The sequence below is a fragment of the Phyllobates terribilis genome, unplaced genomic scaffold (assembly GCF_046119375.1).
Source record: "Phyllobates terribilis strain yellow unplaced genomic scaffold, ASM4611937v1 Scaffold_2__4_contigs__length_985480577, whole genome shotgun sequence".
NCBI lineage: Eukaryota > Metazoa > Chordata > Amphibia > Anura > Dendrobatidae > Phyllobates > Phyllobates terribilis.
Genome location: NW_027362762.1, coordinates 976187563 through 976206033, shown reverse-complemented (window position 1 = coordinate 976206033; position 18471 = coordinate 976187563). Strand labels below are relative to the sequence as shown.

At 47.9% G+C, this 18471-nt stretch overlaps 1 protein-coding gene across 4 annotated transcripts in view; it reads left to right on the top strand.

Moving 5' to 3' along the window:
* Positions 1-4103: 4103 nt before the first annotated feature.
* LOC141241266 (lymphocyte function-associated antigen 3-like) overlaps positions 4104-18471 on the top strand; it is a 98964-nt gene continuing 84596 nt past the window's right edge. For all 4 annotated transcript variants that reach the window (XM_073668745.1, XM_073668742.1, XM_073668744.1 and 1 more), the window contains exon 1: positions 4104-4241. In XM_073668745.1, the coding sequence (XP_073524846.1) occupies positions 4175-4241 (67 nt within the window). In that variant the 5' untranslated portion in view covers positions 4104-4174. The remainder of the gene's footprint in view (positions 4242-18471) is intronic.

The window sequence follows — 18471 nt, the reverse complement described above, 5'->3', positions numbered from 1 at the left end:
GGGTGGTAGCCCAGATTTCCCTCATTATAATCCACCTATGGCCGGGTTTCTCAGCATTGAGGACACCATTAATCCTAACCAAATCCATGACTCCATTTGCTGAAATGCAGCCACTCTCCGGCCCTTCAGGAACAATCTGCTTCTGTTACAGCTAAATATTCCACATTTTACTCCTCAGTCCAGAGTAGCTGCTGACATTATCTGTGTTAAGCTCGCGCCCGGACTGACTGGTGTGAGCGTGATTAGTGATCCCACTGTACCATGAACCGAGGAGTGCCTGGAGGGGCGTAACTAAGTATCAACCCGATCTGACCAAGGTCGCACGGCGGCTAGTCGACTCCGTGGACCAAGGAGGAACCGAGCAGAGGGACCAGGTGCGACTCCAGGTCAGACCCCAGTCACAGTTGTTGACCCACACCGGGGAATGCAGGAACAGGCAGGTTAGACTGGCATACAGGCAGGTGGGTATTGGCAAGTACGGCTGGTATGCAGACAGGTGGGTACTGGCAAGTACGGCTGGTATGCAGACAGGTGGGCACTGGCAAGCATGGCTGGTATGCAGACAGGTGGGCACTGGCAAGCAAGGCTGGTATCCAGACAGGTGGGTACTGGCAAGCAAGGCTGGTATGCAGACAGGGAGATACTGGCAAGCACTGCTGGAGTGCAGACCGGGATGTACTAGCAGGTTGGAGCACAGGCTGGATAGGGTCCAGTACAAACTGGGAGACAGGTACAGAGCTGCAGATGCGGTAGACAAGCAGAGTAAAGCGAAACCGCCGGAGCGGAGGACAAGGCAGAGCAGAGAGGAACTGTTGGTGCGGTGAGCAAGCAGAGCGGAGAGAAAACCGCAGGTGCGGTGGGCAAGGCGGAGCATAGCGGAACCACCGGAGCGGTGGGCAAGGCAGAGCAGAGAGAAGCTGCCAGAGCGGTGGGCAAGGCAGAGCAGAGAGAAACCGCTGGTGCGGTGAGCAAGGCAGAGCAGAGAGAAGCCACCGGATCGGTGGGCAAGGCAGAGCAGAGAAAAGCCGCCGGAGCGGTGGGTAAGGCAGAGCAGAGAGAAGCCGCCGGAGTGGTGAGCAAGTCAGAGCAGAGAGAAACCGCCGGAGCGGTGGGTAAGGCAGAGCAGAGGGAAACCGCCGGAGCGGTGGGCAAGTCAGAGCAGAGAGAAACCGCCGGAGCGGTGGGTAAGACAGAGCAGAGCGAAACCACAGGTGCGGTGGACAAGGCAGAGAGGACAGGGCTCTGTTCACATGGAACAGACTGGAAAATACAGGAAGATACGGAGGAAGGGAAAAGGGACAAGCAGAACCAGATACACACAAGGTACTTCCTATGAAGTAGAGAGTGGACACAAAACTCACAAACAGAAGTACAGAGACAACGAGTTGGAATTAGGTGCAGGTTCAGATACTGCAGGAAAAGGGAAGGTACGGGCACAGAGGCAAACAGGTAACAGGCTAGGATACAGTTCAGACAGGAACTGCTACTGCAAAGAGATACAAGAACAGGCCTGGGTATACAGCCCCCAGAGATGGCGGAAACGGACAAGAAGTCACAGATAACAGGTCTGGGTATGCAGCCCCCAGAGATGGCGGAAACAGACAAGAAGACACAGATAACAGGTCTGGGTATGCAGCCCCCAGAGATGGCGGAAACAGACAAGAAGCAGAACTGGACCTGGCAACTTCAGAGTCAAGGAGCACACTGAATGTTAGTGTTGCTCAGGCACCTCCTACTGGGTGGAGGGGGTTTAAATATCCAGAGACTCCCAGCAATAGGCTGGAGACGCATTAGGGGTGCGCCCACAGCAGCTATAAGAATCAGGAAGTAACCGGGCTGCCGCCCTAAGCAGACAGTCAAGAGACATGCACACATAATGAACTGGAGCAAGATTAGCAGGCTGGACAGACAGGTAAGATTGCGGTCTTGCATAGTGGGAGGTGGTGCACTATGCAAGCACGCCGCCAGGGATGTTACACTCTGCACCCGGTTTCTATGTTTTTGTTAAAAGTTAAGTTGCTAGTTTCCATGCTGAAGGTTTGCTTTTTTTGGCCACAAATTTTCCATAAATATCACTTCTTATGGCTTCTGGCCAAACCTCTACGAACAGTAGATGGGTGTAGCTGGTCCCATGGTCGCGGCTAGTTCTGAGCTGATGGCACTGCTGGACATTTCCCGATTTCAAATGGAAATAACATGACCTGTGTTTCATCTGCTGCACAAAGCTTCCTTGGCCAATCACTGTGTCTACTGTCCTCAATCCTGAGAAATACAGGCAGATACCTACCCACGATAAGTATACAATATCACACACGAGGGTATTATAGTGTACAGGTCTACAATAAGTATGTAATATCACACACAAGGTGTTTATAGCGCACAGGTGTATAATAAGCATATAATATCACTCCAGGGTATTATACAGTACAGACCAAAAGTTTGGACACACCTTCTTATTTAAATATTTTTCTGTATTTTCTTGACTATGAAAATTGTACATTCACACTGAAGGCATCAAAACTATGAATTATCACATGTGGAATTATATACTTAACAAAAAAGTGTGAAACAACTGAAAATATGTCTTATATTCTAGGTTCTTCACAGTAGCCACCTTTTGCTTTGATGACTGCTTTGCACACTCTTGGCATTCTCTTGATGAGCTTCAAGAGGTAGTCACCAGAAATGGTCTTCCAACAATCTTGAAGGAGTTCCCAGAGATGCTTAGCACTTGTTGGCCCTTTTGCCTCACTCTGCGGTCCAGCACACCCCAAACCATCTCGATTGGGTTCAGGTCTGGTGACTGTGGAGGCCAGGTCATCTGGCGTAGCACCCCATCACTCTCCTTCTTGGTCAAATAGCCCTTACACAGCCTGGAGGTGTGTTTGGGGTCATTGTCCTGTTGAAAAATAAATGATGGTCCAACTAAAGGCAAACCGGATGGAATAGCATGCCGCTGCAAGATGCTGTGGTAGCCATGCTGGTTCAGTATGCCTTCAATTTTGAATAAATCGCCAACAGTGTCACCAGCAAAGCCCCCCCACACCATCACACCTCCTCCTTCATGCTTCATGGTGGGAACCAGGCATGTAGAGTCCATCCGTTCACCTTTTCTGCGTCGCACAAAGACATGGTGGTTGGAACCAAAGATCTCAAATTTGGACTCATCAGACCAAAGCACAGATTTCCACTGGTCTAATGTCCATTCCTTGTGTTCTTTAGCCCAAACAAGTCTCTTCTGCTTGTTGCCTGTCCTTAGCAGTGGTTTCCTAGCAGCTATTTTACCACGAAGGCCTGCTGCACAAAGTCTCCTCTTAACAGTTGTTGTAGAGATGTGTCTGCTGCTAGAACTCTGTGTGGCATTGACCTGGTCTCTAATCTGAGCTGCTGTTAACCTGCGATTTCTGAGGCTGGTGACTCGGATAAACTTATCCTCAGAAGCAGAGGTGACTCTTGGTCTTCCTTTCCTGGGGTGGTCCTAATGTGAGCCAGTTTATTTGTAGCGCTTGATGGTTTTTGCAACTGCACTTGGGGACACTTTCAAAGTTTTCCCAATTTTTCGCACTGACTGACCTTCATTTCTTAAAGTAATGATGGCCACTCGTTTTTCTTTACTTAGCTGCTTTTTTCTTGCCATAATATAAATTCTAACAGTCTATTCAGTAGGACTATCAGCTGTGTATCCACCTGACTTCTGCACAACACAACTGATGGTCCCAACCCCATTTATAAGACAAGAAATCCCACTTATTAAACCTGACAGGGCCCACCTGTGAAGTGAAGACCATTTCCGGTGACTACCTCTTGAAGCTCATCAAGAGAATGCCAAGAGTGTGCAAAGCAGTCATCAAAGCAAAAGGTGGCTACTGTGAAGAACCTAGAATATAAGACATATTTTCAGTTGTTTCACACTTTTTTTGTTAAGTATATAATTCCACATGTGGTAATTCATAGTTTTGATGCCTTCAGTGTGAATGTACAATTTTCATAGTCAAGAATATACAGAAAAATATTTAAATGAGAAGGTGTGTCCAAACTTTTGGTCTGTACTGTACATCCGGATATTGTACTTCTCTGTCATATAACGGTTTTCAGTTTAGTTTCGGTTTCTCTCAGCGTTTGTGTTTTGCTCTCAGCTTCCTTTTCAGGATTTCCTGCTTCAGAACTTGGCCGCATGATGGTGATGATGAAGTTCAGAGCTGTGTATCTTCTGCTCCTGAGCATTGTCTCCTGGTGCCGGGGTAAGTGATGGAGTAAAACTGGGAAATGGGTAAGAGCAGGGACCAAGTTGGGGTAAAGGAGAGGCGAAGAGCAGGGCTGAGCACAGGTGAGAGAGGAAGAGAAGGGACTGCGTCCAGGTGAGAGAGGGGATGAGTGGAGACCTAGCTAGAAGAAGAAAGGGGAAGAGTGACCGAGTAGGGGTTGATAGGGGAAGAGCGGGAACCAAATCTGGGGAAACAAGGGTGAGGGTGGGACCGAGTCTGGGAGGGAAAGGGGAAGAAAAATAAACTAGCCTTGGCAAGAGAAAGGAAGAGTAGGGACTGAGTCCGATGAAAAAGGAGAAGAGTGGAGACCCAGGAGAGAAGGGAAGAGCAGAAACCAAGCTCAGTGGAGACAGAGGAAGAGCGGGGACTAAGACCGATTGAGAGAGTGGAACAACAACAACTGAAACAGTGGAGAGAGGGGAAGAGTGAGGACAAAGCCTGATGCAGAGAGCCAAAGAGCGTAACCAAGCCTGGGGGAGAGAGTGAAAAAGTGAGGACTAAGTCCAGAGGAGAGAGAGGAAGCTTGGGGACCAAGTCCAATGGAGAATGGAAGAGCAGGGACCAAGCCTGGGACAATGAGTGGAAGAACGAGGACCAAGCTCAGAGGACAGAAGGGAAGAGCGGGAAACAAGCCTATAGAAAAGTGAAAGGACAGAAACCAAGCCTAGTGAAGAGAGGGGAAGAGCAGGGTCCGAGCTCAATGGAAAGAGGGTAAGAGTATGACAGCCCAGGAGAGAGAGGTGAAGACCCTTGCTGGTCTGGAGCCAGGACAGTGTTGCATGCTTAGAAAAACCTAATTAGGAGACCCCAGCTTGCTTCCAGGCATGGCATCACCTCTTGTGAGGGAGGCAATGCCACTGTGGCAACTGGACCCCTGGGGTGCCACATTCCCCCCTAGTTAACTTCAGTACTTCCGGACTGAGGATACCTTTTTGAAATAAACAATCAACAATAACAATTCACATTACAAACAGTTTACAAAATGTCAAAAAGCAAAAATTACAAAAAACCCAACAAAAACGTACAGCAGTCACTGCGGCGCTTAGTCTTTACGCCACAATCCGGGTAACTGAAATTTGGCTGGTGGGAACTGCATCAACCCACTTTGTGTATCGTCCCTGGGCGTGGCTTCAGGGCACTCTTTCGGTGGGCCTGGTCTTCAGCCACGCCTGCAGTTTATTTTCTAGGCCAATTAGTAACTATATCCAATATTGTCCTGACCACAGCTAGTCCTGTGGTCCAACTGTCCATAAATTTAACAAATATACAGTACAGACCAAAAGTTTGGACACACCTTCTCATTTAAAGATTTTTCTGTATCTTAATAACTTTGAAAATTGTACATTCACACTGAAGGCATCAAAACTATGAATTACCACATGTGGAATTATATACTTAACAAAAAAGTGTGAAACCACTGAAAATATGTCTTATATTCTAGGTTCTTCACAGTAGCCACCTTTTGCTTTGATGACTGCTTTGCACACTCTTGGCATTCTCTTGATGAGCTTCAAGAGGTAGTCACCGGAAATGGTTTTCACTTCACAGGTGTGCCCTGTCAGGTTTAATAAGTGGGATTTCTTGCCTTATAAATGGGGTTGGGACCATCAGTTGTGTTGTGCAGAAGTCAGGTGGATACACAGCTGATAGTCCTACTGAATAGACTGTTAGAATTTGTATTATGGCAAGAAAAAAGCAGCTAAGTAAAGAAAAATGAGTGGCCATCATTACTTTAAGAAATGAAGGTCAGTCAGTCCGAAAAATTGGGCAAACTTTGAAAGTGTCTCCAAGTGCAGTTGCAAAAACCATCAAGCGCTACAAAGAAACTGCATGAGGACCGCCCCAGGAAAGGAAGACCAAGAGTCACCTCTGCTTCTGAGGATAAGTTTATCCGAGTCACCAGCCTCAGAAATCGCAGGTTAACAGCAGCTCAGATTAGAGACCAGGTCAATGCCACACAGAGTTCTAGCAGCAGACACATCTCTACAACAACTGTTAGGGTATGTGCCCACGATGCAGAAATGAAGCAGAAAATTTCTGCAGCGTTTCTGCATGTTCTTGGCAGTCAAAAACGCTTGCGGATTTTACACGCATTTTTGACTCGTTTTTGCAGCGTTTTTACATGCGGATTTGGCTTGCGTTTTTCCCATGCATTGGGACCTCAAATAAGCATGCAGAAATGCACAAATAATGGACATGCTACGGAATTTTCCGCAAGGAAAATCCGCTGTGGAAAATTCCGCAGCATGGGCACAGAACATGCAGATTTTCATTGGGGATCATGGGCACGGATTACCAAGCGTTTTGCAAGCGTTTACGCTGCGGAAAATCCGCAGCAAAAACGCTTGAAAAATGCATAGTGGGCACACAGACTTAAGAGGAGACTTAACCCAACCCCATTTAGAAGACAAGAAATCCCCCTTATTAAACCTGACAGGGCACACCTGTGAAGTGAAGACCATTTCCGGTGACTACCTCTTGAAGCTCATCAAGAGAATGCCAAGAGTGTGCAAAGCAGTCATCAAAGCAAAAGGTGGCTACTGTGAAGACCCTAGAATATAAGACATATTTTCAGTTGTTTCACACTTTTTTGTTAAGTATATAATTCCACATGTGGTAATTCATAGTTTTGATGCCTTCAGTGTGAATGTACAATTTTCATAGTCATGAAAATACAGAAAAATCTTCAAATGAGAAGGTGTGTCCAAACTTTTGGTCTGTACTGTATATATCTAGCATTATTTAATGATTACAACTATATATAACATACTCTTTAGTTCTCTTACACTTCAGTTCCTCCAACGGGCAGGGTGCTGACCTTTAGTACTCCGGGTCGATCTACGTAGTACCTTAGCTGTCACTGACCTTCCCTGGTCCCTAGTGTCTACCCCTGGTGTGGTGGGTTCAGTGTGGACTACACTACGGGTAGTCCGAGGTAACACCGGTAGGCTGGGTAATCTCCTACGAATTCTTTGACTCACCCTGAGTGCTAGCAGAGGGTAGATTCTCCTGGTCTGCTGCTGATGAAGCATTTGTCTCTAAGGCCGACTGGTCTTCCAGATGTTCTGGAACCTCTGCAGCTTCCGGTGAGGCCGCTTGGAGAAAGATCAGGACCGGTACCACAATTGCTCTGTTCACCTGCGTCCAAGACCGGGGAAATGCTCCAAGGACTGTCTGGACCATTTCTTCCACCTCTTCTGTGGGCTGAGGGCTGTCTAGGTCTTCTTCTTTGTGTTTCAACTGTTCAGGACATATCTTCAAGTGGTCTCTTGAGACTGCCACTGAAGTTTCTCCTCCATCTTTACTGATGAGGCACACTTTGGTGTTATTGTAATTCGAAGGTAGGACAGCGTATGGCTCAACCTCCTACTGGTCATCTAATTTATGGACTCGTCTCTTCCTCTTAAGTACCTGTTCTCCAGGTGATAAGGGAACTGCAGGTGCGTGCTGATTATAAGTTTTCTCCTGCTTCTGTCTCGCCTGGGACAAACTTCTCTCCACACATTCTTGCACCTCGCGGTATTGTTGCTGCCGCTCTGTATCCCAATCTGCATCTGGTAATGTTATCTCAGGTGTTAAAACTCTCATGTCTAAGTCAATGGGTAGCTTACCAGGTCTTGCTCTCATCAGGTAAGCGGGTGTACAATTGGTGGAGTTCACCGGGATGTGGTTATACAGGTCCACCAAATCTGGTAACTCCTCTGGCCACAGGCTACGTTCTTCAAGGGGCAACGTCTTCAACAGGTCTATTACCACCTGGTTCATCTTCTCACACAACCCGTTGGTCTGGGGATGATACGGCATCGTCCTTATTTTCTTGCAGCCGTACAAGTTACAGAATTCCTGGAACACCTCTGCTTCAAAGGCTGGACCTTGGTCGGTAAGCACTCGTTCCGGGTAACCGTGCGGGCGACAAAAGTGCTGTTGGAACTCTTTGGCTGCCGTCTGGTTTTTCACTGGCACTACTACCAAGAACCTGGAGTAGTGGTCTACTATGATGAGAGCTTAGACCTAGCCTGACCGGCTATGGATCACGTGATCCAAGGCTACCAGTTCAAGTGGTTGTTTGGTGATTATGGGCTGCAGAGGAGCCCTCTGGCTATCACGGTCTTTTCGTCTCAGGTTGCATGGACCACATTCTCGACACCATCTCTCGATTGCTTTCCTCATGCCAACCCAGTAGAATCACTCACGTAGCAGGACTTCCAACTTCTTCCACCCGAAGTGTCCTGCTCCATCGTGGTACGCTTCTAAGACCATTGGCGCATCCCGCCTCGGGACTACCACCTGCCAGACCAGTTTGTGTGTCCGGGAGTTGATGCTTCTTCGACACAGCTTTCCCTCGTAGATGAACAGTTTGCCCTTCTCCTTCCACAACTGCTGGGTCTCCTGTGGAGCATCTGGATCAGGGTGCGAGTCAGCTTGTGTCAGCAACTTCTTTACCAGGTGGACAGCAATCCTGCGTCTCTGCCCATCCATGATGGGGCAATGGGTTGAACGTGGCCTCTCTGCTGGCGGAGCGCTTGTCCCTCACACAGTGGGAGCACTGGGTCACCCCGTGACGATGGAAAGCGGGTATCTCTATTTCCTCCAGATCTTCCGGGTCTTCTCCCCCATCTGGCAAGTTGGGCATCCTGGACAGCACATCAGCATTAGTGTTTTTATGCCCTGCCCGATACTTGATGGTAAATTCGTAGTTAGACAGTCGGGCCATCCATCATTGCTCTAGGGCACCAAGCTTTGCAGTCTCCAGGTGCGACAGCGGGTTGTTGTCTGTGAAGACTGTAAATCTGGAGGAGGCGAGGTAGTGTTTGAAGTGCTCTGTTACAGCCCAGACTATGGCTAAAAACTCCAACTTGAAGGAACTATAGTTGTCGGGGTTCTTTTCCGTAGGACGGAGCTTCCTGCTGGCGTAGGCAATCACTCTCACTGCCCTGCTGTACCTGGGACAGCACCGCTCCCAATCCCACGTTGCTGGCATCCGTATGAAGTATAAAGGGTTGGCCATAGTCAGGGTAGGCCAGGACTTCGTCTGCTGCAAGAGCCATTTTCAGTCGAGTGAAAGATTCGTCTTCTGGTTTACCCCATTTGAATGGAGGTTTCGGGTTCTTGGCCTTCTTGGACTCGCCCACTAAGAGGTCCTGCATGGGTGCCGCAATCTTGGTGAAACCCTTGATGAATCTCCTGTAGTAGCCCACCAGCCCGAGGAACTGTGGTGCTACACCTTCGGTGCTTACCACATGACCTAGGTACTGCACCTTTGGCTTCAACAGGTGGCACTTGGACGGCTTTACCTTCAGGCCAAAACCAGAAAGGGCTTCGAACACCTCGGCCAGGTGCTCCAGGTGGTCTTCATATGTCTTTGAGTAGACGATTAAGTTGTCTAGGTACAGCAGGACGGTTTCAAAGTTTTTGTGTCCTAGGCAACACTCCATTAACCGCTGGAAGGTTCCTGGGGCATTGCAGAGCCCGAATGGCATGCAGTTGAACTCGCTGAGGCCCATTGGTGTTGTAAACGCGGTCTTTTCTCTGTCCGCCTCTGCCACAGGAACCTGCCAATACCCACTGGTGAGATCCAAAGTGGAGAAATAGTTAGCTGATCTTAATGCAGCTAGTGACTCCTCAATTCTGGGTAATGGGTAGGCGTCCTTATGTGTAATGCGGTTAATCTGCCTGTAATCAACACACACCCTCATTGTACTATCTTTCTTTCTAGCGAGAACTAATGGAGCTGCCCAGGGGCTACAACTATCTCTGATCACCCCAGCCTCCTTCATCTCCCGTAACATTCCTTTGGCACATTGATAGTGAGCTGGGGGTACAGGCCGGTACCTCTCTTTAATGGGCGGATGATCTCCCGTGGGGATATGATGTTGGACCCCTTTTACCTGCCCAAAGTCTATTGGGTGTTTGCTGAAGACTCGCTCATATTCTTGGACCACCCGGTATACTCCATGCTTTTGGTGCAAAGGGGTGGAGTCAGTGCCTACTTGTAGCTTCTGACACCAATCCTCCCTCTGCCCCTTGGAGCCATTATCCTCCGCCGGTTTGGATGGAGGCAAGGGTTCCACTGCCTTTATTGCATTGTTACTGACAGTGAACAGCTTAGCAAGGGTAGCATACCAGGGTAAATGGACCTCTTTCTCCCCACAATTCAGGATGCGTATCGATACTCTCCCCTTGCGGACATCGACTACCCCCCTGGCTGTCAAGATGGTGGGCCTACAATCAGAGTACACGGGTTCTACCAGGGCCTGATAATCTTGACCCCTGAGACCTATTGCTGCCCGACACCATATTAACATTTCACTCCTAGGGGGCATTGCAATGGGGAACGGATCACTCATCCTGACACTGCCGACTTCTCCACCAGACAGCTCTACCTGTTGTCTTCTCATCAGGGCTCTGATCTCCTTCTGCAGAACCCGCTGCTGACTGGAACTGGCAGTCTCTGCGACCTGCTGCAACAAAAGAATAATTTCCCCAAGACAATTCTCTATCACATTGGTGCCTATAGTTATCATAGGATGACTTTCTCGGCGATCAATATCAACAATAATCATTCCTTGTGATGGCAATTCTACTCGGCCAACTTTTATGGTCACCTCTTTATACCCCACCTGAGGTACGGGTTGACCATTGCTGGCATAGATGCTAAGATGGTCATCTGGATGGCGGGTACTGTCTGAATCAGTCCAGTATTGTTTATAAAGGATATATGGCATCGTGGTCACCTGGGACCCAGTGTCCAGCAGTGCGTTCATCGGGATGCCATCAAGCACGACAGGTAGGACCGGCCGTCCTCCCACGTACGTGTGTCGCCAGCTTTGTGGGCCTGGTGGTCTTACTCCTGGGGGTTGGCCCTCTGCCCCAGGTGTTGCTCACTTAAATTGAAGAATCTTGCGAGGTGTCCCGCCTTTTGACAGCGGCGGCAGATGAGTTGTCCGTCCTGGTCGTAGCGGTCGCTGTTCCTCCCTCTGGTCGGTGGAATTCTTCTCTGTCGTCGCCACGGGACGTCATCTGGACTGGAGGCCAGCTGGATCTTTTCCTTCGGAGACACTTGCATGGCCTGCATGGTTTTAGTTAGTGTAGCCACACTTTTGGTCAGCTCCTGGACCTGAAGGCGTAGGTCTGCAGACGGGTCATTGTCTAGAGTCTGTGCGTCAGCCTCCACAGGTGCTGGGGGAAAGGACGCCACCTCCTGGTCGTATGTGATAGCTGGACGCCGGTGGGATGCAGTGCCGCCTGAGGTTGGTTCTCGCAGCACCCGGATGGCTCGGTCTTTAAATTGCACAAAGTCCAGATCAGGGTTTTGCAGAGCCATAATGAGCAGCTGTGTCCTGTGAGCGCTGGACAGGAGCCCCTCAATAAACTGCTCAGTTAGCAATCTGTCCTCGTCTCGCACACTGTCGGGGTCCACCTGTTTAATGGCCCGCAGCACCTCCTGCAGGTTTAGAGCATAGTCCCGTACACTTTCCTGCACCCTTTGTTTGCACCCGTACAACTTCATTTTAATTTCTGCTGCAGTGCGGGTGTCAAAGGTGTCCTTCAACCAGGCCAGTATTTCCCGGCCAGGACTTCACCTCTCTCTGGGCTGCACCGATTAGCTGGCCTATGAGGATGCTGACTTTCTGCTCTTCAGACAGGGGGTACACTTTAAACAAACTGCGCAGTCTCTCCTCAAAGTCGTTCAGGGTGTGCGACTCCCCTGAGTCCTGGGGCAACCACACCGCCCCCGGTATGTACGGCATTGATAACGGCATTCCAGTGGCTGCGGCCGCGCCCGCTGCTGAATCCTCTCCTCCATGTTGGGCATCTTCCCCCCCCCTAGTGAACCTCAGCCAGGTCCTGGGCGTCTGCTGATGTACCAGTATGCTGCTCTGCAGGCGGAAGGATCTCTTACCCGGCGGTTCCGGATCGGGGTCTCCTGCGTCCTGTCGGCTGACAGCAAATGACGTGATAACACAGTTCAGTACAGTCTATGGCACACAGGACCCGGTTATACCGGGCGTCGTGAATCCTGTTTGTGACGCCAAGTTGACGCGCCCCCTGGGCCGTGGGGTACTCGGTGCCGGGCCGGTCGTTACTAGGGGAGATGTCACAGTGGCGGTGACCCGGTCCGTGACCCAGGGCGGTCAATAAAAGGGCATATTTACAGGGGATTTATAGTTTTTATATACAGTTCGTGACGCCACCTGTGGTATGCGGCTATATGGGGCCGCCGCTGCGGAGCAGATCCACTGGAGCTGATGGTGACGCAGCAGAGTTGGTTCAGCTCTCCACAGGCAGAGCTAAGCTCCAGGGCAGGAAGTGGTGATGTTATAGATGTTGCTGTGCGGTGTAGTGCAGGGGATGGTGCAGTTAATAACCAGTCCACAACTTAATGACGGTTTCCTCTTATCTTTACTTGCGGTTATTAGCCAGACCGGGGCATAGGTACTAGCTGGTAGTAGAGGTCCGGGCGGCCTGGAAGCAAGTTGGGGATCCACCTCGCCAGGTGAAGTTGTAGGCCTTCCCTTTGCGCTACCTCTTTGGCCCTGCTGCGTATAGCTATGCTGCGGCCCTCGTCCCTGAGTAAAACGTCTTTGTGCTCACCCGTATGGCAGGCAGCTCGGGCCTTCCTGGGGTGTCGCTCCCACGTGGAGGTGCTGCGCCCTATCGTGCTGCTGAGCCTCCGGGCGTCTGATGGGGCCAGGAGACCTGCTGTCTCCTGCCCTCCGGTTTCTGCTGCTGGGCCTTCAGTGCCCCACAGCCTCGGACTCCGGGGTCCGGTTCTTCTGCGCTCCTCTCTGGGGTGAACTGCCGTGCAGCTCCACTCCCCAGGTCTCTCCTCTTCGCTGTCCTGACTTCAACTCCTCACACTAACTAACTAACCCCGCCCCCAGATCCCAGTTACTAAGGGGAAGAGCTCCCCTTGTTGGTCTGGAGCCAGGAAAGTGTTGCATGCTAGTGTACCTGACTAGGGGACCCCTGCTTGCGTCCAGGCATGGCATCACCTCTTGTGAGGGAGGCAATGCCACTGTGGCAACCGGACCTCTGGGGTGCCACAACTGCACCAGCAGAATAGTGAGTACAGCTCTGGAGTATAATACAGGAGGTAACTCAGGATCAGTAATGTAATGTATGTACACAGTGATTGCACCAGCAGAATAGTGAGTGCAGCTCTGGAGTATAATACAGGAGGTAACTCAGGATCAGTAATGTAATGTATGTACACAGTGACTGCACCAGCAGAATAGTGAGTGCAGCTCTGGAGTAGAATACAGGATGTAACTCAGGATCAGTAATGTAATGTATGTACACAGTGACTGCACCAGCAGAATAGTGAGTACAGCTCTGGAGTATAATACAGGATGTAACTCAGGATCAGTAATGTAATGTATGTACACAGTGACTGCACCAGCAGAATAGTGAGTGCAGCTCTGGAGTATAATACAGGAAGTAACTCAGGATCAGTAATGTATGTACACAGTGACTGCACCAGCAAAATAGTGAGTGCAGCTCTGGAGTGTAATACAGGAAGTAACTCAGGATCAGTAATGTATGTACACAGTGACTGCACCAGCAGAATAGTGAGTGCAGCTCTGGAGTATAATACAGGAGGTAACTCAGGATCAGTAATGTAATGTATGTACACAGTGACTGCAGCAGCAGAATAGTGAGCGCAGCTCTGGAATATAATACAGGAGGTAACTCAGGATCAGTAATGTAATGTATGTGCACAGTGACTGCACCAGCAGAATAGTGAGTGCAGCTCTGGAGTATAATACAGGATGTAACTCAGGATCAGTAATGTATATACACAGTGACTGCACCAGCAGAATAGTGAGTGCAGCTCTGGAGTATAATACAGGAGGTAACTCAGGATCAGTAATGTAATGTATGTACACAGTGACTGCACCAGCAGAATAGTGAGTGCAGCTCTGGAGTATAATACAGGATGTAACTCAGGATCAGTAATGTAATGTATGTACACAGTGACTGCACCAGCAGAATAGTGAGTGCAGCTCTGGAGTATAATACAGGATGTAACTCAGGATCAGTAATGTAATGTATGTACACAGTGACTGCACCAGCAGAATAGTGAGTGCAGCTCTGGGTATAATACAGGATGTAACTCAGGATCAGTAATGTAATGTATGTACACAGTGACTGCACGAGCAGAATAGTGAGTGCAGCTCTGGAGTATAATACAGGATGTAACTCAGGATCAGTAATGTAATGTATGTACACAGTGACTGCACCAGCAGAATAGTGAGTGCAGCCCTGGGGTATAATACAGGATGTAACTCAGGATCAGTAATGTAATATATATACACAGTGACTGCACCAGCAGAATAGTGAGTGCAGCTCTGGAGTATAATACAGGAGGTAACTCAGGATCAGTAATGTAATGTATGTACACAGTGACTGCACCAGCAGAATAGTGAGTGCAGCTCTGGAGGATAATACAGGATGTAACTCAGGATCAGTAATGTATGTACACAGTGACTGCACCAGCAGAATAGTGAGTACAGCTCTGGCGTATAATACAGGATGTAACTCAGGATCAGTAATGTATGTACACAGTGACTGCACCAGCAGAATAGTGAGTGCAGCTCTGGAGTATAATACAGGAGGTAACTCAGGATCAGTAATGTATGTACACAGTGACTGCACCAGCAGAGTAGTGAGTGCAGCTCTGGAGTATAATACAGGAGGTAACTCAGGATCAGTAATGTATGTACACAGTGACTGCACCAGCAGAGTAGTGAGTGCAGCTCTGGAGTATAATACAGGAGGTAACTCAGGATCAGTAATGTATGTACACAGTGACTGCACCAGCAGAATAGTGAGTGCAGCTCTGGAGTATAATACAGGATGTAACTCAGGATCAGTAATGTAATGTATGTACACAGTGACTGCACCAGCAGAATAGTGAGTGCAGCTCTGGAGTATAATACAGGAAGTAACTCAGGATCAGTAATGTAATGTATGTACACAGTGACTGCACCAGCAGAATAGTGAGTGCAGCTCTGGAGTATAATACAGGAGGTAACTCAGGATCAGTAATGTAATGTATGTACACAGTGACTGCCCCAGCAGAATAGTGAGTGCAGCTCTGGAGTATAATACAGGAGGTAACTCAGGATCAGTAATGTATGTACACAGTGACTGCACCAGCAGAATAGTGAGTGCAGCTCTGGAGTATAATACAGGATGTAACTCAGGATCAGTAATGTAATGTATGTACACAGTGACTGCACCAGCAGAATAGTGAGTGCAGCTCTGGGTATAATACAGGATGTAACTCAGGATCAGTAATGTAATGTATGTACACAGTGACTGCACCAGCAGAATAGTGAGTGCAGCTCTGGAGTATAATACAGGATGTAACTCAGGATCAGTAATGTATGTACACAGTGACTGCACCAGCAGAATAGTGAGTGCAGCTCTGGAGTATAATACAGGATGTAACTCAGGATCAGTAATGTAATGTATGTACACAGTGACTGCACCAGCAGAATAGTGAGTACAGCTCTGGAGTATAATACAGGATGCAACATAGGATCAGTAATGTAATGTATGTACACAGTGACTGCACCAGCAGAATAGTGAGTGCAGCTCTGGAGTATAATACAGGATGTAACTCAGGATCAGTAATGTAATGTATGTACACAGTGACTGCACCAGCAGAATAGTGAGTGCAGCTCTGGAGTATAATACAGGATGTAACTCAGGATCAGTAATGTAATGTATGTACACAGTGACTGCACCAGCAGAATAGTGAGTACAGCTCTGGAGTATAATACAGGATGTAACTCAGGATCAGTAATGTAATGTATGTACACAGTGACTGCACCAGCAGAATAGTGAGTGCAGCTCTGGAGTATAATACAGGATGTAACTCAGGATCAGTAATGTAATGTATGTACACAGTGACTGCACCAGCAGAATAGGGAGTGCAGCTCTGGAGTATAATACAGGAGGTAACTCAGGATCAGTAATGTAATGTATGTACACAGTGACTGCACCAGCAGAATAGTGAGTGCAGCTCTGGAGTATAATACAGGATGTAACTCAGGATCAGTAATGTAATATATGTACACAGTGACTGCACCAGCAGAATAGTGAGTGCAGCTCTGGAGTATAATACAGGATGTAACTCAGGATCAGTAATGTAATGTATGTACACAGTGACTGCACCAGCAGAATAGTGAGTGCAGCTCTGGAGTATAATACAGGATGTAACTCAGGATCAGTAATGTAATGTATGTACACAGTGACTGCACCAGCAGAATAGGGAGTGCAGCTCTGGAGTATAATACAGGAGGTAACTCAGGATCAGTAATGTAATGTATGTACACAGTGACTGCACCAGCAGAATAGTGAGTGCAGCTCTGGAGTATAATACAGGATGTAACTCAGGATCAGTAATGTAATATATGTACACAGTGACTGCACCAGCAGAATAGTGAGTGCAGCTCTGGAGTATAATACAGGAGGTAACTCAGGATCAGTAATGTATGTACACAGTGACTGCACCAGCAGAATAGTGAGTACAGCTCTGGAGTATAATACAGGATGTAACTCAGGATTAGTAATATAATGTATGTACACAGTGACTGCACCAGCAGAATAGTGAGTGCAGCTCTGGAGTATAATACAGGAAGTAACTCAGGATCAGTAATGTATGTACACAGTGACTGCACCAGCAGAATAGTGAGTGCAGCTCTGGAGTATAATACAGGATGTAACTCAGGATCAGTAATGTAATGTATGTACACAGTGACTGCACCAGCAGAATAGTGAGTGCAGCTCTGGAGTATAATACAGGAAGTAACTCAGGATCAGTAATGTATGTACACAGTGACTGCACCAGCAAAATAGTGAGTGCAGCTCTGGAGTATAATACAGGAGGTAACTCAGGATCAGTAATGTAATGTATGTACACAGTGACTGCACCAGCAGAATAGTGAGTGCAGCTCTGGAGTATAATACAGGAAGTAACTCAGGATCAGTAATGTATGTACACAGTGACTGCACCAGCAGAATAGTGAGTGCAGCTCTGGAGTATAATACAGGATGTAACTCAGGATCAGTAGTGTAATGTATGTACACAGTGACTGCAGCAGCAGAATAGTGAGTGCAGCTCTGGAGTATAATACAGGATGTAACTCAGGATCAGTAATGTAATGTATGTACACAGTGACTGCACCAGCAGAATAGTGAGTGCAGCTCTGGAGTATAATACAGGATGTAACTCAGGATCAGTAATGTAATGTATGTACACAGTGACTGCACCAGCAGAATAGTGAGTGCAGCTCTGGAGTATAATACAGGAAGTAACTCAGGATCAGTAATGTATGTACACAGTGACTGCACCAGCAGAATAGTGAGTGCAGCTCTGGAGTATAATACAGGATGTAACTCAGGATCAGTAATGTAATGTATGTACACAGTGACTGCAGCAGCAGAATAGTGAGTGCAGCTCTGGAGTATAATACAGGATGTAACTCAGGATCAGTAATGTAATGTATGAACACAGTGACTGCAGCAGCAGAATAGTGAGTGCAGCTCTGGAGTATAATACAGGAGGTAACTCAGGATCAGTAATGTATATACACAGTGACTGCACCAGCAGAATAGTGAGTGCAGCTCTGGAGTATAATACAGGAGGTAACTCAGGATCAGTAATTTAATGTATGTGCACAGTGACTGCACCAGCAGAATAGTGAGTGCAGCTCTGGAGTATAATACAGGAGGTAACTCAGGATCAGTAATGTAATGTATGTACACAGTGACTGCCCCAGCAGAATAGTGAGTGCAGCTCTGGAGTATAATACAGGATGTAACTCAGGATCAGTAATGTAATGTATGTACACAGTGACTGCACCAGCAGAATAGTGAGCGCAGCTCTGGAGTATAATACAGGATGTAACTCAGGATCAGTAATGTAATGTATGTACACAGTGACTACACCAGCAGAATAGTGAGTGCAGCTCTGGAGTATAATACAGGATGTAACTCAGGATCAGTAATGTAATGTATGTACACAGTGACTGCACCAGCAGAATAGTGAGTGCAGCTATGGAGTATAATACAGGATGTAACTCAGGATCAGTAATGTAATGTATGTACACAGTGACTGCACCAGCAGAATAGTGAGTGCAGCTCTGGAGTATAATACAGGATGTAACTCAGGATCAGTAATGTAATGTATGTA